The sequence below is a fragment of the Mustela putorius genome, unplaced genomic scaffold (genome assembly GCF_011764305.1).
Source record: "Mustela putorius furo isolate JIRA1106 unplaced genomic scaffold, ASM1176430v1.1 tig00003870_pilon_pilon_pilon, whole genome shotgun sequence".
In the NCBI taxonomy this organism is placed as follows: domain Eukaryota; kingdom Metazoa; phylum Chordata; class Mammalia; order Carnivora; family Mustelidae; genus Mustela; species Mustela putorius.
This window is the reverse complement of record NW_025422022.1, coordinates 819432-832481: the sequence shown is the minus strand read 5'-3', so window position 1 is coordinate 832481 and position 13050 is coordinate 819432. Positions and strand designations below refer to the sequence as shown.

Genomic DNA, 13050 nt, shown 5'->3' with positions numbered 1-13050 from the left:
AGGCCTGGGAGAGAAAAGAGGGAGGACAGTGGCATAGGAACAGAGACAGTGACAAAGCTGAGAAAGCTGAGGTCTCAGTGGGACCCAGGGAGCCCGTGCACCACCTCCTCGCCTCAGTCACGCTATGGGGCTGCGACCCCTTCCTCTGGGCATTCGACTTCTTTACATCGATGTTCGGACTGGTAGCTTTCCAATATTTCTAGCTGGAGAGTATTGAGAAGGGCGAAAAAGGGAAATAATGATGGATTTGCAATCTCTTTCAATTCCTCTTCATTCATTGGCCAAGTGACGGTTGCCTAGGAAACCGCGTGCAGCTCGCCGCGTTGGAGGCTGTCTGGCTACCCCGGCTTTGGGCTGCCTGAATGCAGGCAGGCAGCAAGGAAACCAGAAAGCTACATGTCTTGTCATTTCATCGTGTTAAAAACAAAAACAAACAAACAAAACGTGCTTTAAGAAAACAATGCTTTTAGGGGTGCCTGGGTGGCTCGGTGGGTTGAGCCTCTGCCTTTGGTCATGATCTCAGGATCCTGGGATCGAGCCCCGCATGGGGCTCTCTGCTCAACAGGGAGCCGGCTCCCCCCCCCCCAACCCCTGCTGACTGCCTCTCTGCCTACTTGTGATCTCTCTATCAAATAAATACATGAAATCTTAAAAAAAAAAAAAGAAAGAAAGAAAGAAAGAAAGAAAAGAAAAGAAAACAATGCTTTTAAAAATTCACTACCAAATCAGCAGTACAATGTTCTCTATCTGACTTCAATTAATTAAAACAGTGAGTCTGTGTGTAATCATAGAGAAATGTAAAATCACTTGAGGATTTGCCATTGAATATATTCTGAATATTGTGAGAGCTTTATTAGCCTCAGGGATATCTCACTCAACCTCAGCCACCCAATCTGTTAGGCATAAAATAAATGTTGGATTTTATTTTATGCTGCCTTACTTCTACAACTGTCTGCGGAAGGAAATTTTAGAAATACTGGTACATGATTAAAGCGAATAGCCTGTAAGTGATGGTGAAATATATTGTCCTGACACCTTTCACGTCTGATATACAATGATCTAGGTAGAGAAGAATTGTGTATAATTCACAAAAAGAAAGACTGGAGGACCTCACAGAGACCGAATCTATTTATGCTGTGGAGGCTCCTTACTAGCCTCTCCTCGGGAGCTGTACGGAATAAAGCTGATAAGGATTAGCAGCGGATAAACGGAAAGAGCGGGGGAAAGATTTGGCTGTCATCAACGCTCAGCCTACAGACACAAAATCAGCTTCTTGCGAAAATAAAAATGTGCGGCAGCGTAATTCCAAATTGGGAAGGGGAGGGGGGCATGCAGAGGCGTAAAGCCCTTAACAGAAGCGCCGGCTCCGCAGAGGCTGGGGTGGGTGATTGTACCCGCAGAAGTATGAAAGGGAGGGCATCCGGGCTTTCCGAAGAGTGAGTTGCAGCCTCCCCCTATCCCAAATCTTCTCCCCTAAAATAAACCCGAGAGGAAATGGCCTTTTATCCACATAATCTCGACTCGCGTTTTCACCCGACACTCCGCGGCAATCTGGCTCTGAAACCGAAGCTGAGCAAATAAACCGTTAGGTGAGGGAGGCTGGCGACCGGCTCAAATTTCCCGGCCTGGAGCAGAGCCCCTGGAGCGCCTCGTACCGGGGTTGCCCCTTGGCGCTGGCCGCCAGGTGCTCACTGCTGGGCGCACGTTTACACAGAGCGCGCGTGCAGCCCCAGCTAGGGGCCTTCCCGCGCGGCTCGCTCCCACGGGAGCTGCCACCCCCAGGTCCAGGTGCGGACACCAGCCACAGCTCTTTTGGCCTGAAAATGGTCACCACCCCCGAGGGCTAGGCCGCCTGCAAGCCGGGATTCCAGCCTGAACCCTGTTTTTAACTTGTCGTGGGACCTTGGGAATCGTTCACCCTCGACGCTTCTGCGTCTGTAGGAGCTGAGTTAGAAACTCGGGGTTCTAGGTCCTTGGAACCCTTAAATGGGGCATGTGGGAGGCTCTTCTGCTCCTCTGCCTCTCGCCCAACCCATCCTAACCCCAAGAAGGGAAGCGGCGTCTGGGGAATTCTGTCCCGAAGGTTCAGTCTGGGCGCCATGGGTGTTTGGGGAGGCTGGGCTTTTGTTCTCCCGGTTTCTCTTTGTGCACTGGAATTGAGTTGAAAGCCCCCCTTCCACCTCCCAGCGGGAGAGAAAGGCGGTGACAGCTTGCTGATAGTTGTGGGAGGGTCTCACTCAACAGCTGCAGTCTCCTCTCCGCCACGGGAACCCGAGTCATTCGGCCCTTTCGCCAGAGGATGAAAAGGGGTCACGTCACCTCGCCGACGACCCGTCCCGAGTTCAGAGGGGGAGGGGCGCTTCACCCATAGAATTGCAGGGGCCAGGTTCCAGGTCAGTAGCGGACATTTCAGCTACCCTTTCCTCTCCTACCCTTGAACGCAAGCAGGATGAGCACGAGCACCCTCTCCCCAGCCCCCACATACATACACACGAAAAGTAACAAAGAGATCAATCATCTCCTTCGACCACCTGGAAACTGCGGATTTGAAAGTGTCAGTGCTCGGAGACTGCGCACGCGCTCTGTGCGCGTCAGGGTCTCGGGTGGCTGCTTCCTCGCTGTGCCGCAGTTTTTAGGCGTGTCCCTCATCCCCACCAACAGCACGAAGGTTGGGGACCTCGTGGCCGCCTCAGGGTCCGGCACCTGATGAACGATAAGAGTGTTAGCGGTGTAGTGGGCGATGATCACCCGCGGAACCCATTTCCCTACGGGACAATAGATGAACGAAACCCAGAGAGGGAGAGCGACGGGGGTGTGATTTTTAAAAACTCGGCTGTGGGAGTTATCCCATACATTTGTGAGCCCTTTGTTCTGCCGCAGCCCCGCCCCCCGGACCCCACCCTCGTTCTGACCGCTGGACTGTACCCTTGAGCGGACAGCCACACCCACCCCATCCACTCCCAAGAAACAAAAGCCAGCCCGAGAGGTGGCGGGGTCTTTGGTACCAGCCAGGAAGCTGGGGACTCTTGGACAGAGTCGGATGGGGCTGGAGGGGATGCGGAGGTTGCCCTACCCCTGGATGCAGCAACCGCAGTGAGAGGGAGCAAGCCCTTGACAGAGACAAAACGGAGAGCAGGCGGATGCTGGGGGCAGGACGAAGGTCCCCCGGGGCTCCTGGGATTTGGGGGTCCAGGGTCACGGCTCTTCAGACCCCACAGCCTGATCACACACAATTTTCTCCTGGGCTCGTCCAAGGCTCTGTGTGACCAGCGTTCGGCGGCTGGACAGTCTTTGGCTTCTAGGGCCGGGGAAAGAGGTAGCTTAGGGATTTCCGGCCATTGGCCTAGGAGGCGTCTCAGTCAGCGCTGGCAGTGCAACGTACGCCACCCTCTACCCTTCCACCTGCCAGCACCGGGAGCACGGCGCACCTGAGGGCCTCTCCACCTGCTCCAGTCCCTGCTCACCCCATCCAGTGCCAGCTCTCCCCACCCCTCACCGGCCTGCCACAGGGGTCGCCCTCGCTTCGCCACCCTCCCACCCTCAGTTCCTTCACCTACCCCCAATTCTCAGTTCCCACCTCTTTCACCTCCCCCTGCCCCAAGTCCTAGACAATGCCCACGCCTCCACCCTACTACCCCAAACCCCCACTCCTCACCCGGTCCGCAAGTCTGTGCTGATTGGCTGCGGGCCCAATGTCCAGCCCCCAGGATGGTCCTTGGGGCTCAGAGCATTACGTCAGCCGGGCCTGAAGAGCTCTAGCGCGAAGAGGACTGGGGGGCTCCGGCTGGGGGCGCGGCCTACGCGGGCCGCCCCACCCTCCTAGCATAAAAGGCTGAGTCCTCTGGGCCAGCGCTCTCAGCCAGTAGGTTCCCGAGCGCGTTGCCGGTGACCCCACAGTGGGTGTTAAAGAGAGGACGGGACAGACTGACCAGACGCCGACAAGAGCCCGAAGAAGCTAGCAAGCACCATGCGTGAGATCGTGCACATCCAGGCGGGCCAGTGCGGCAACCAGATAGGCGCCAAGGTGGGCGCGCCGGGAGGGGAGGGGTCCAGAGGGGTGGGGTGCGCCGGCCTGAAGGCCCTCGGAGTTCCTCCGCGAGAGCCTCGACCTGAGCCGGCCCGGGGCTCCCCAGGCACAGACCTTCCCGGCAGCTTTGTGCGGCCGTGTGGGGCGTGGGCTCGGAGGCGACTTGGTGGGGGTTGGGGGGAGGAACCTCGCTTTCATTTTTGCTGTAACTCATTTGGAATCCCGGCCACTCCTCAGCGCCCGCTTATCCCCTACTCCTCCCTTGGCCAGGCAAGCTCGCCTGCAGAAGGCGCGGGTGTGTCCGCGAGGTTTTGCGCGCGGGTTTACAGGAGGGGCCCGGACGCGGGTAGAAATGGTTTTATCCGCTAGACCCGCAGTCGAGCTGTGGGGGAGGGGAGAAGAGCGATTGTCTTGAGGTCTCTGGACGTGCTTTGAATCTCAAACCACCCTCCTTCCGTTCCCTCCTTTCCCTGCTCCCCAGCCCACCCCCTCTGCGCCGCCTGGAGTCCCTGCGCGCCCGCCTCCCGCCGCCGCCCGCAGCTGCGACTCTGAACGCGAAACTCCTCGGCTTGCGAGCCCTCGGCTTGCGGCTCTAACCCTCCCCGCCCACCGCCACCCGAAGGGACCCCCGCCTCCTGCCGCCGGCAGCTGTTCGCCAGGGAAACGCCCAATTTCAACTTTCTGACCCTGCACAATACAAGCCTTAGGGCTGAGCCCGGTCACGCTGCCTGAAAGCTGGGGTTTTGGGAACTGAGTCGGGGGCTTTTTATTGTGAGACCCTTTGAGGGCTGGGCATGGCTAAATGCAAACTTTTTCTGTGTCTTAGTTTTGGGAGGTCATCAGTGATGAGCATGGAATCGACCCCACTGGCAGTTACCATGGAGACAGTGATTTGCAGCTGGAGAGAATCAATGTGTACTACAATGAAGCCACTGGTAATTGCCTTTCCAGCACGCCCCCCCCCCCCATTTCAATTTTTTACTCTCCTTTCCCCAGGACTTACTCCAGGAGTGTGGCCCCAGGGGAGGGTGGACCAGCGGATTTAGGATTCCCACTGTTTCTCTGGAGCATTTCAGGGAGGCTTTCACAACCAAGGCCTTTGAGAATGTGATAGGTTCTGTGTCCTTCTTTGTTTGGGGACAACAGTAGTGCCTGCGAAAAGGGAAAAAAGGCTTTCTCTTTAGAACTCTCTGCTTGCACATTTAAGTCTAGCTCTGTTCCCTCCAGGTAACAAGTATGTACCCCGGGCCATCCTGGTGGACCTGGAGCCGGGCACCATGGACTCCGTCAGGTCTGGGCCATTCGGCCAGATCTTCAGGCCAGACAACTTCGTGTTTGGTGAGTGACTGACATGGCTGATGGCATGGGAGGCTCATCTGACACAGTACAGCTCAGGGTGGAGGTGTATGGCCGCCTGAGGGAGAGTACTGTATGAAGAACATCCCCTTGTGGGCCCATTCAGTCTTAATATAATCTAAAATAAATTTACCTTTCAACCTTTAATTGCCAGGTATTTCTGGCCTCCCTTGTTTATAATTACATCTCTAACCAAATATTTTAATGTCTGACCATTTTGGTGGTAATGTGAGATAATCTTATCTGAACACTGAGTCATTGATCTATATTAAGGGGTTTAAGGTAAAAAAGAATTTAATCCAGTCATCAGTGACTTACTAAGTCTCTCCCTCTGGCAGGCCAGAGTGGTGCAGGAAACAACTGGGCAAAGGGTCACTACACAGAGGGAGCCGAACTGGTGGACTCGGTCCTGGACGTGGTGAGGAAGGAGTCAGAGAGCTGTGACTGTCTGCAGGGCTTCCAGCTGACCCACTCGCTGGGGGGCGGCACGGGGTCCGGGATGGGCACGCTGCTCATCAGCAAGATCCGGGAGGAGTACCCAGACCGCATCATGAACACCTTCAGCGTAATGCCCTCGCCCAAGGTGTCCGACACGGTGGTCGAGCCCTACAACGCCACCCTGTCCGTGCACCAGCTGGTGGAGAACACGGATGAGACCTACTGCATCGACAACGAGGCCCTGTATGACATCTGCTTCCGCACCCTGAAACTGACCACCCCCACGTACGGAGACCTCAACCACCTGGTGTCGGCCACCATGAGCGGCGTCACCACCTGCCTGCGCTTCCCGGGCCAGCTGAACGCCGACCTGCGCAAGCTGGCCGTGAACATGGTGCCCTTCCCGCGCCTGCACTTCTTCATGCCCGGCTTCGCCCCCCTGACCAGCCGGGGCAGCCAGCAGTACCGCGCGCTCACGGTGCCCGAGCTCACGCAGCAGATGTTCGACTCCAAGAACATGATGGCCGCCTGCGACCCGCGCCACGGCCGCTACCTGACCGTGGCCGCCATCTTCCGCGGCCGCATGTCCATGAAGGAGGTGGACGAGCAGATGCTCAACGTGCAGAACAAGAACAGCAGCTACTTCGTCGAGTGGATCCCCAACAACGTGAAGACGGCCGTGTGCGACATCCCGCCGCGCGGCCTCAAGATGTCGGCCACCTTCATCGGCAACAGCACGGCCATCCAGGAGCTGTTCAAGCGCATCTCGGAGCAGTTCACGGCCATGTTCCGGCGCAAGGCCTTCCTGCACTGGTACACGGGCGAGGGCATGGATGAGATGGAGTTCACCGAGGCCGAGAGCAACATGAACGACCTGGTGTCCGAGTACCAGCAGTACCAGGACGCCACGGCCGATGAACAGGGGGAGTTCGAGGAGGAGGAGGGCGAGGACGAGGCCTAAAGTCACAAAGGAAAGCAGGTTAGGGAAAGTCCAGAAGGAAAGCACGGGGGAGGGGGGCTTAGTGGTGAAAATCTCTTGGCAGTTGAAGGAAAGAAGCATGGTCTTCTCTAGGTGTGTGCGCTGGTTCTCTGGTGCTCTTCACTGTTGCCTGTCATTTTTTTTTTCTTTTTGTAATATTGATGACATCAATGTAACATTTGAGATATTTCTGAACTACTGTTGTAATGGCTAAAATCACATAAACGTTTGTGTCCTAACGGTGTCCTCTCTTCTGTCTCCTTCTTCTCCTTTTTGGCTTCTTTGTTATGGTTTTGCCTGTTAACTTTCAGAATACATCATATTAAATTCTTCCTCTAGAAAAGGGGAGGGATAGGTAAAAGTTCAAATGAATTTACTCTGTCGCTCTGGGAAAACCAAACCAACCACAGTCATACCCAATATAAGATGTGACATCCGTGCAAATCTGTAAATACCCTTAAATATTTTATTAGTCGAAAGGACGCCTCCTTGAAAGCAGACTAAGTATAATTTGTTTAGAAATCCTTCTATATCTTTACTTCTTAAGAATTTTTTTTTTTGAATAGTTACTACTTGCATACAGCACACAACTCTTAAGCATAGAGAGTGGAAAGGAAGTGTCTTCCTCCTTCCTACAAGTTTTCCTCCCTGGAGGGGACCATTCTTCCCACTGTTGTCTCTTCAGCATCCTTGCAGAAATGTTCCATTTATCTGCAAATGGATGTAGGTTATTCCCTTTTTTCCTCTCTTCACACATCTTATGATGATAGTAACACTGTTGTGCTGCCTCTTTCCTTCACTGAAGTATGTTTAAAATACAGAGCTTCCCACAGTACCCATTATGTAATCTTGCCATACTTTATTTCACTAGTTCCCTACCAATGGCCATGTAGGTTGTCTATGCTTTTTTTTTTTTATAGTGCCCCAGTGAATAATTTTGTGCATATATCATTGTGTATATGAAACCAGCTAGCCTGCAAATTTCTCTGTGGAGATTTTCTGCCCCCATTGCACCATGTTTTGTCTTAGATAGGGTGAGTCAGTTTCTCATCTGGGAAGCAGAAGTGGAGTGTTAAGTTATAAACAAATGTACATTTATTTACATACCCCTATAGGATAAAAAAAATGTAGGCTTTGGATTTTTCTAATGTTTAGACAAATGCAAAATTAGGAAAAAATATTACTCTAAATCTGACCCTATATTTATTTCATTCTAGTTGGTTCTACTGCATCAATGTTTTTTAAAAGAAAGAGGAAGCGGAAAAATGAGGTTTAGATAAGGGATTTCCACATTAAAGAGGCTGAAGAATGTATGAAGAGGGTTCCAAGGAAAAGTGTGAACAGTATCTACATAATGTTAAAATGGCCTCCAAAATGGAAAAGAGCAGCAGTTTACAAGTATTGGCTATTATAAAAACTAGACCTAGTAACGAGTAGGGTCAAATGGATCAGAGTCAGTGACTTCTTCAATTTTCTATATTCAACAGTGAACTGGCTGGTACCATTCATGCTGAGCTGATGTAAAGCTTCCAACAACTTAATTGAAGGGTAACATTGGTTTTAAATGCCCTGAATACTGGGTCAGCTGCCAGGGCCCCCTGGATCCTTGGCCATGCATTCCCCACAACCTGTCAGACTCATGATCGGTTACTTCGGAGAAGGCAGGGATTGCTGCCAGGTGCTCCTTGGCATACTGTAAGTATCCTGCTTCTCTTTCCCACCTTGTGAGAGGGGGACAGGCAGGCAGCCGGCAGGCCAGCCTGCTAGCCTGTCAGCATACGCACGTGTGCACACGGCTAGAGCCTCACTTCAGCGTGATTAAAACAGCAGGTGCCAGACTGACCTGTCAAGCAGATGCTCCGAGGCAAAGCTTTCAAAGCACAGTTATACAAGACGACTTGAGATGCATACTTAGAAAAACAGTTCAAAAAACAAGAAAATGCGGACTAACACTTAGATTCAAAGATTCTTTTGGAAACTCTTAATTTTCTTTGTTACATTACCATTGTGTGATGGAATTTGGAGTGATGGTCATGGTCATGGTGGTGGTGGTGGGCAGGGGGTGGGGATGGTGGGGTGTGTGTGTGTGTTTGTGTGTGTGTGTGTGTTTTCAACCCTTTACAAAGGAAATGTTCTATCACTCCCCGATGTACCACCAGGAGGATATTCACTTTGAGGCCAACATAGCATCCAAATTATAGCAGGTATTGGGATGTGATAAAAATCCGAAGATTAAAATGAGGGAGGAGGAGCTGGAGTTGCCTTAAGGTCCTCCCAAGAGTCTAGAAGGAACAGTAACATATGTTCCAAATTTTTGCCTGCACCTCTACACCAGACTCAGAGATGATCTTAGACTACGTTAGATTTCCTGTTTCATCACAAGGTTGCTAGATTAATAGAAATTTGAACCAAAAGCAACCTTAAGAGGTCATCTGGTTTGACCTCCTTACTTTGTAAGGAAAGAGGTTGAGGCTCAGAGTCTTGTCTAAGATCACTTAATTTTTTCCGTACAAATCAGATCACGGACTTAGCATTCTTTTCTCTACAGCTGCCTCTCTCAGGTCCTGTTACATACAAGGCCACTTGAAAGGAAAGAGAAATTCCCTGGCTTCCAAAAAAAAAAAAAAAAGCCCAAAGATGTCCCTCGGTCTGTAGCTCAACATCCCTGGATGGGTTGGGCAGAGATGAAGTGCTGAAGGCTTTTGTTTCTAGTGGGGTCACTGTTTGACAGACTATGCTGAATTTCCTGGTTCTAAAAATACCATATATACAATATCCTAATGTAATCCTGATTGCAAGATAGTCCTCTGGGGCATGGTTATTGTGAAAATGAGTAAGAAAGTAATGAGTAAGAAATAACACTTTGGAGTGCCACCCTTTACACATCCCCATTTTAGTTAAGATGTGACATATACTAGACAAAGCTATTTGACATTTACTCTAATGCCGATTTCTTCCCATTATTTAAGAGATCTTCTATTGTGTAGTCATGCTTTTTTAAGTGTACCTCAAAGCTGATTCATACCTTTGTTTCTTAGAGGCCTTTTGCCTATCCATCCTATTCCTCATGTTTTTTAGTTTGGTTTGGTTTGGTTTTTAGAGAGAGAGAGAGTGCACATGCTGGGGTGTAGGAAGGGCAGAGGGAGAGGAAGAGAGAATCCCATGATTCCCCCGAAGTGCAAAACCCAATACGGGGCTCCATCTCTCAATCTTAAGATCATAACCTGAGCTGAAATCAGGAGCCAGACATTTAACTGAGTGAACCACCCAGGCGCCCCTTTCATCATGATTTTCTTTTCTTTTTTTAAGATTTTATTTATTTATTTGACAGACAGAGATCACAGGTAGGCAGAGAGGCAGGAAGAAAGAGAGGAGGAAGCAGGCCCCCTGCTAAGCAGAGAGCCCCATGCGGGGCTCGATCCCAGTACCCTGGGATCATGACCTGAACCAAAGGCAGAGGCTTAACCCACTGAGCCACCCAGGTGCCCCTCATCATGTTTTTCTTAAGGTGCCCTTGCTAGCATATACCCAAGAGAAGCCTATCTGAATGCAGCCTATTTCACACAAAATGTTGAGTTTTTCTCCTAACTGAGATAAAATTGACATGCCATAAAACTCACCACGCAGAAGTGTACAAGTGAGTGAGTGTTAGTATATTCACAGAGTTGTGCAACTATTCCCACTATGTCATGGCAGAATCATCACCCAAAATTCAAACCCCATGCCCATTGGCAGTCCTTCCCCAGCCCCTCTGCCTCCATCTGTTGCACAACCACTAATCTTCCTCTTAATATGGATTTGCCTGTTCTGGACTTTTCATATCAATGGAATCATACAGTAGATGTGGTCTTTTGTGTCCGGATTTTTTTTTTTTTTTTTTTTTTTTTTTTTTTTTTTTTTTTTTTTTTTACTTAGCATGATGTTTCCAAGGGTCTTCCGTGTTGTAGCATGCTTTAGTACATCATTCCTGTTTATGGATGAATACTACTGTGGTGTCTGGATATGCCACATTTTGTCTATCCATTCATCAACTGGTGGACACTTCGGTTGTTCCTACTTCTTAGCTATTAAGACTAATGTTACTATGAACATTCATGTACAAGTTTGCATGTGTGTATATGTTTTCATGTCTCTTGGGTATACATCTCAGAGTGGAATTGTTGGGTCATGTGGTGGCAATTCTATGTTCACAATCATTTTGACTTCCACCTAAGGATGGAAATGCTTTTGAATTTTCCCAGAATACCAGGATAGAACAGAGATCAGGCAAGACCTGGCTTTTGCATTTGGGCATCCATATAGATTCTTAAAATTATAGTTATAGAAATGGAGGAGACTGTAGGGAGCTAACATGACTCCATCAGTTTACAAATGAGGAAATGAAGCCTCATTGCTTAATTAGCAATGTTCCCTGGTCACTGTCTCTATTAGGGCTGATATTTGGTTTCTAGCAACAGTGACTCTGAATTATTTTTTTCCTCTCACTTAAAAAAGTGTAGAGACACACGGTCTAGGCCATGTGGCTCCAGAAATCCTCTTTCTGCTCTACTGATCCTTGTCACTGGCCTTCAGACTCACGTTCCCCTCAGGCCACAGAATGGCCACTGCAGCTCTGGTCATGATACCTAGTTCTAAGCAAGGAAGAGTGGGAAGAAGAAGGACAAAAATGTACCTTCCAGCTGAGTCAGCCACTTTAAAGATTATGTCAAGGGTACCCTGCCCCCCCACCAATGGCTTCTACTTGTACTTCCTTTTCTGCAGGGAAGGCTGAACAAAGGAGGCTTTTAGATGGGCGCATTATCCAGCCCCCCAACCACGCAGAGGTGCTATTAGGAAGGAAGCAGTGGAGAATAGAATAGTGGGAAGGTGGTAGTTTTCTCCGTAATTAAAGAATGGCTAAGAAGTGACATTGACTCAGATCTTTCTACTCCTCATCCAGTGCTCTCCAAAGATGTCAGTTTGCAAGGGACGTCATGAAGCTAAGAGTCCTCGTTTTCTAAAACAGAGAGCTGAAGACTAAATGAAACATTTCTTGATTCAAATTTCTGAATCAAAATGTTTACTTACTTTTCAGCATTTCTAACTTGTAGTCAACTGAGGACAGCACATGTCCGTGACTTCGAGAGAAATTCCTATCAATGACCTATAATGAAATGGCCATATTAGGTTGGGCTGATCATGAACATTATCAGCTAAAGCAATGGGATTTTTTTTTTCACAAATATATTTCACTGGGACTCACAAACCTGATCACTGAGGAGAAAGAACCAAGACTACTTTGATGAATTGGGTGGGAAGAGAGGGCACCAGGGAGCCCTCCAGGCATGAGCAGCTATGGGACCACATGGGACACATGGAGGAGATTAGGGGACACACCTGCTCAGGAGGATATTGGTAGGCATCAGTGACTAATGCAGTCAAAGGACCAGAGGGCCAGCCCATTCATGCCAGGGACTCTGTGGGATGCCCACATCCAGAAGTAGATGGGAATCTGAGAGGTCAGCTGAGAGGGATGAACTTTCAGAGGTTAAGATGAAAGAGTCAGCATTAAGGAAGTAAGATCATTCAGAGTTCATGCAAACTATACCAGAGTGACCCCAATCTAGAGAAGCAACTTTTCAGGTTCTGCTTTCCTTTAGATCTCTGGGTAGAAAGGCAGGATTTTAGGCTCTCGTGTACAGGAAAGAGGAAAGGAATCAATGTTTACCAAATGCCTACTATGTGCGGGGAATGTGACAGCAGAGACTATAATGTAGAATGGAGAGATAGCTCAATTATGTCATTCATTGACTTCGGGAACTTAACAAGTTATCTCCCTTCTCTAAATCCTTCTATAAGATTCGGAACATCTGGGTGGCTCAGTTGGTTAAGCTGCTGCCTTCAGCCCAGATAGTGATCCCAGGGTCCTGGGATCAAGTCCCACTTCTGACTCCTTGCTCCGCAGGGAGCCTGCTTCTCTCTCTGCCTCTGCCCGCCACTCTGCCTGTTTGTGCTCTCTCTCTCTCTCTGACAAATAAATAAATAAATAAAATCTTAAATCCTTCTATAAAATTGAGTTCTTAATACCTACTTGTTCAGAGTTTTAAATGTCATTAAGATATATACAGTGATAAGGAAATGATAGTTGCCAGTGTTATTGAAAGTGTGCTGTTTGTTACACATTTGTCTCATTTCATCCTACAGAAATGCTATATAGTGTAAGTGCTTTTATTCTTTCTTCAATTATTTATTTATTTATTTGATAGAGAGA

The 13050-nt window shown here is 49.4% G+C and overlaps 1 protein-coding gene and 1 long non-coding RNA gene across 3 annotated transcripts; one reads left to right on the top strand and one right to left on the bottom strand.

The window, feature by feature from the left end:
- Positions 1 to 2499: 2499 nt before the first annotated feature.
- LOC123388065 lies at positions 2500 to 3761 on the bottom strand. Its single transcript, XR_006602609.1, has 2 exons — positions 3656 to 3761; positions 2500 to 2703 (listed from the first exon to the last, which is right to left on the bottom strand). It is a non-coding gene; the product is annotated as an uncharacterized LOC123388065 (long non-coding RNA).
- A 71-nt stretch (positions 3762 to 3832) lies between these two features.
- LOC123388063 (tubulin beta-2B chain) lies at positions 3833 to 7039 on the top strand. Of its 2 annotated transcripts, none has more exons than XM_045067034.1 (4): positions 3833 to 4024; positions 4854 to 4962; positions 5240 to 5365; positions 5722 to 7039. In XM_045067034.1, the coding sequence occupies exons 1-4, from the start codon at positions 3968 to 3970 to the stop codon at positions 6780 to 6782; spliced, it is 1353 nt and encodes a 450-aa protein (XP_044922969.1). In that variant the 5' UTR covers positions 3833 to 3967; the 3' UTR covers positions 6783 to 7039. The 2 variants fall into 2 exon arrangements, with proteins under 2 accessions (XP_044922969.1, XP_044922970.1); XM_045067035.1 differs by having other exon boundaries at positions 3835 to 4024; positions 5255 to 5365.
- The last annotated feature ends 6011 nt before the right edge of the window (positions 7040 to 13050 follow it).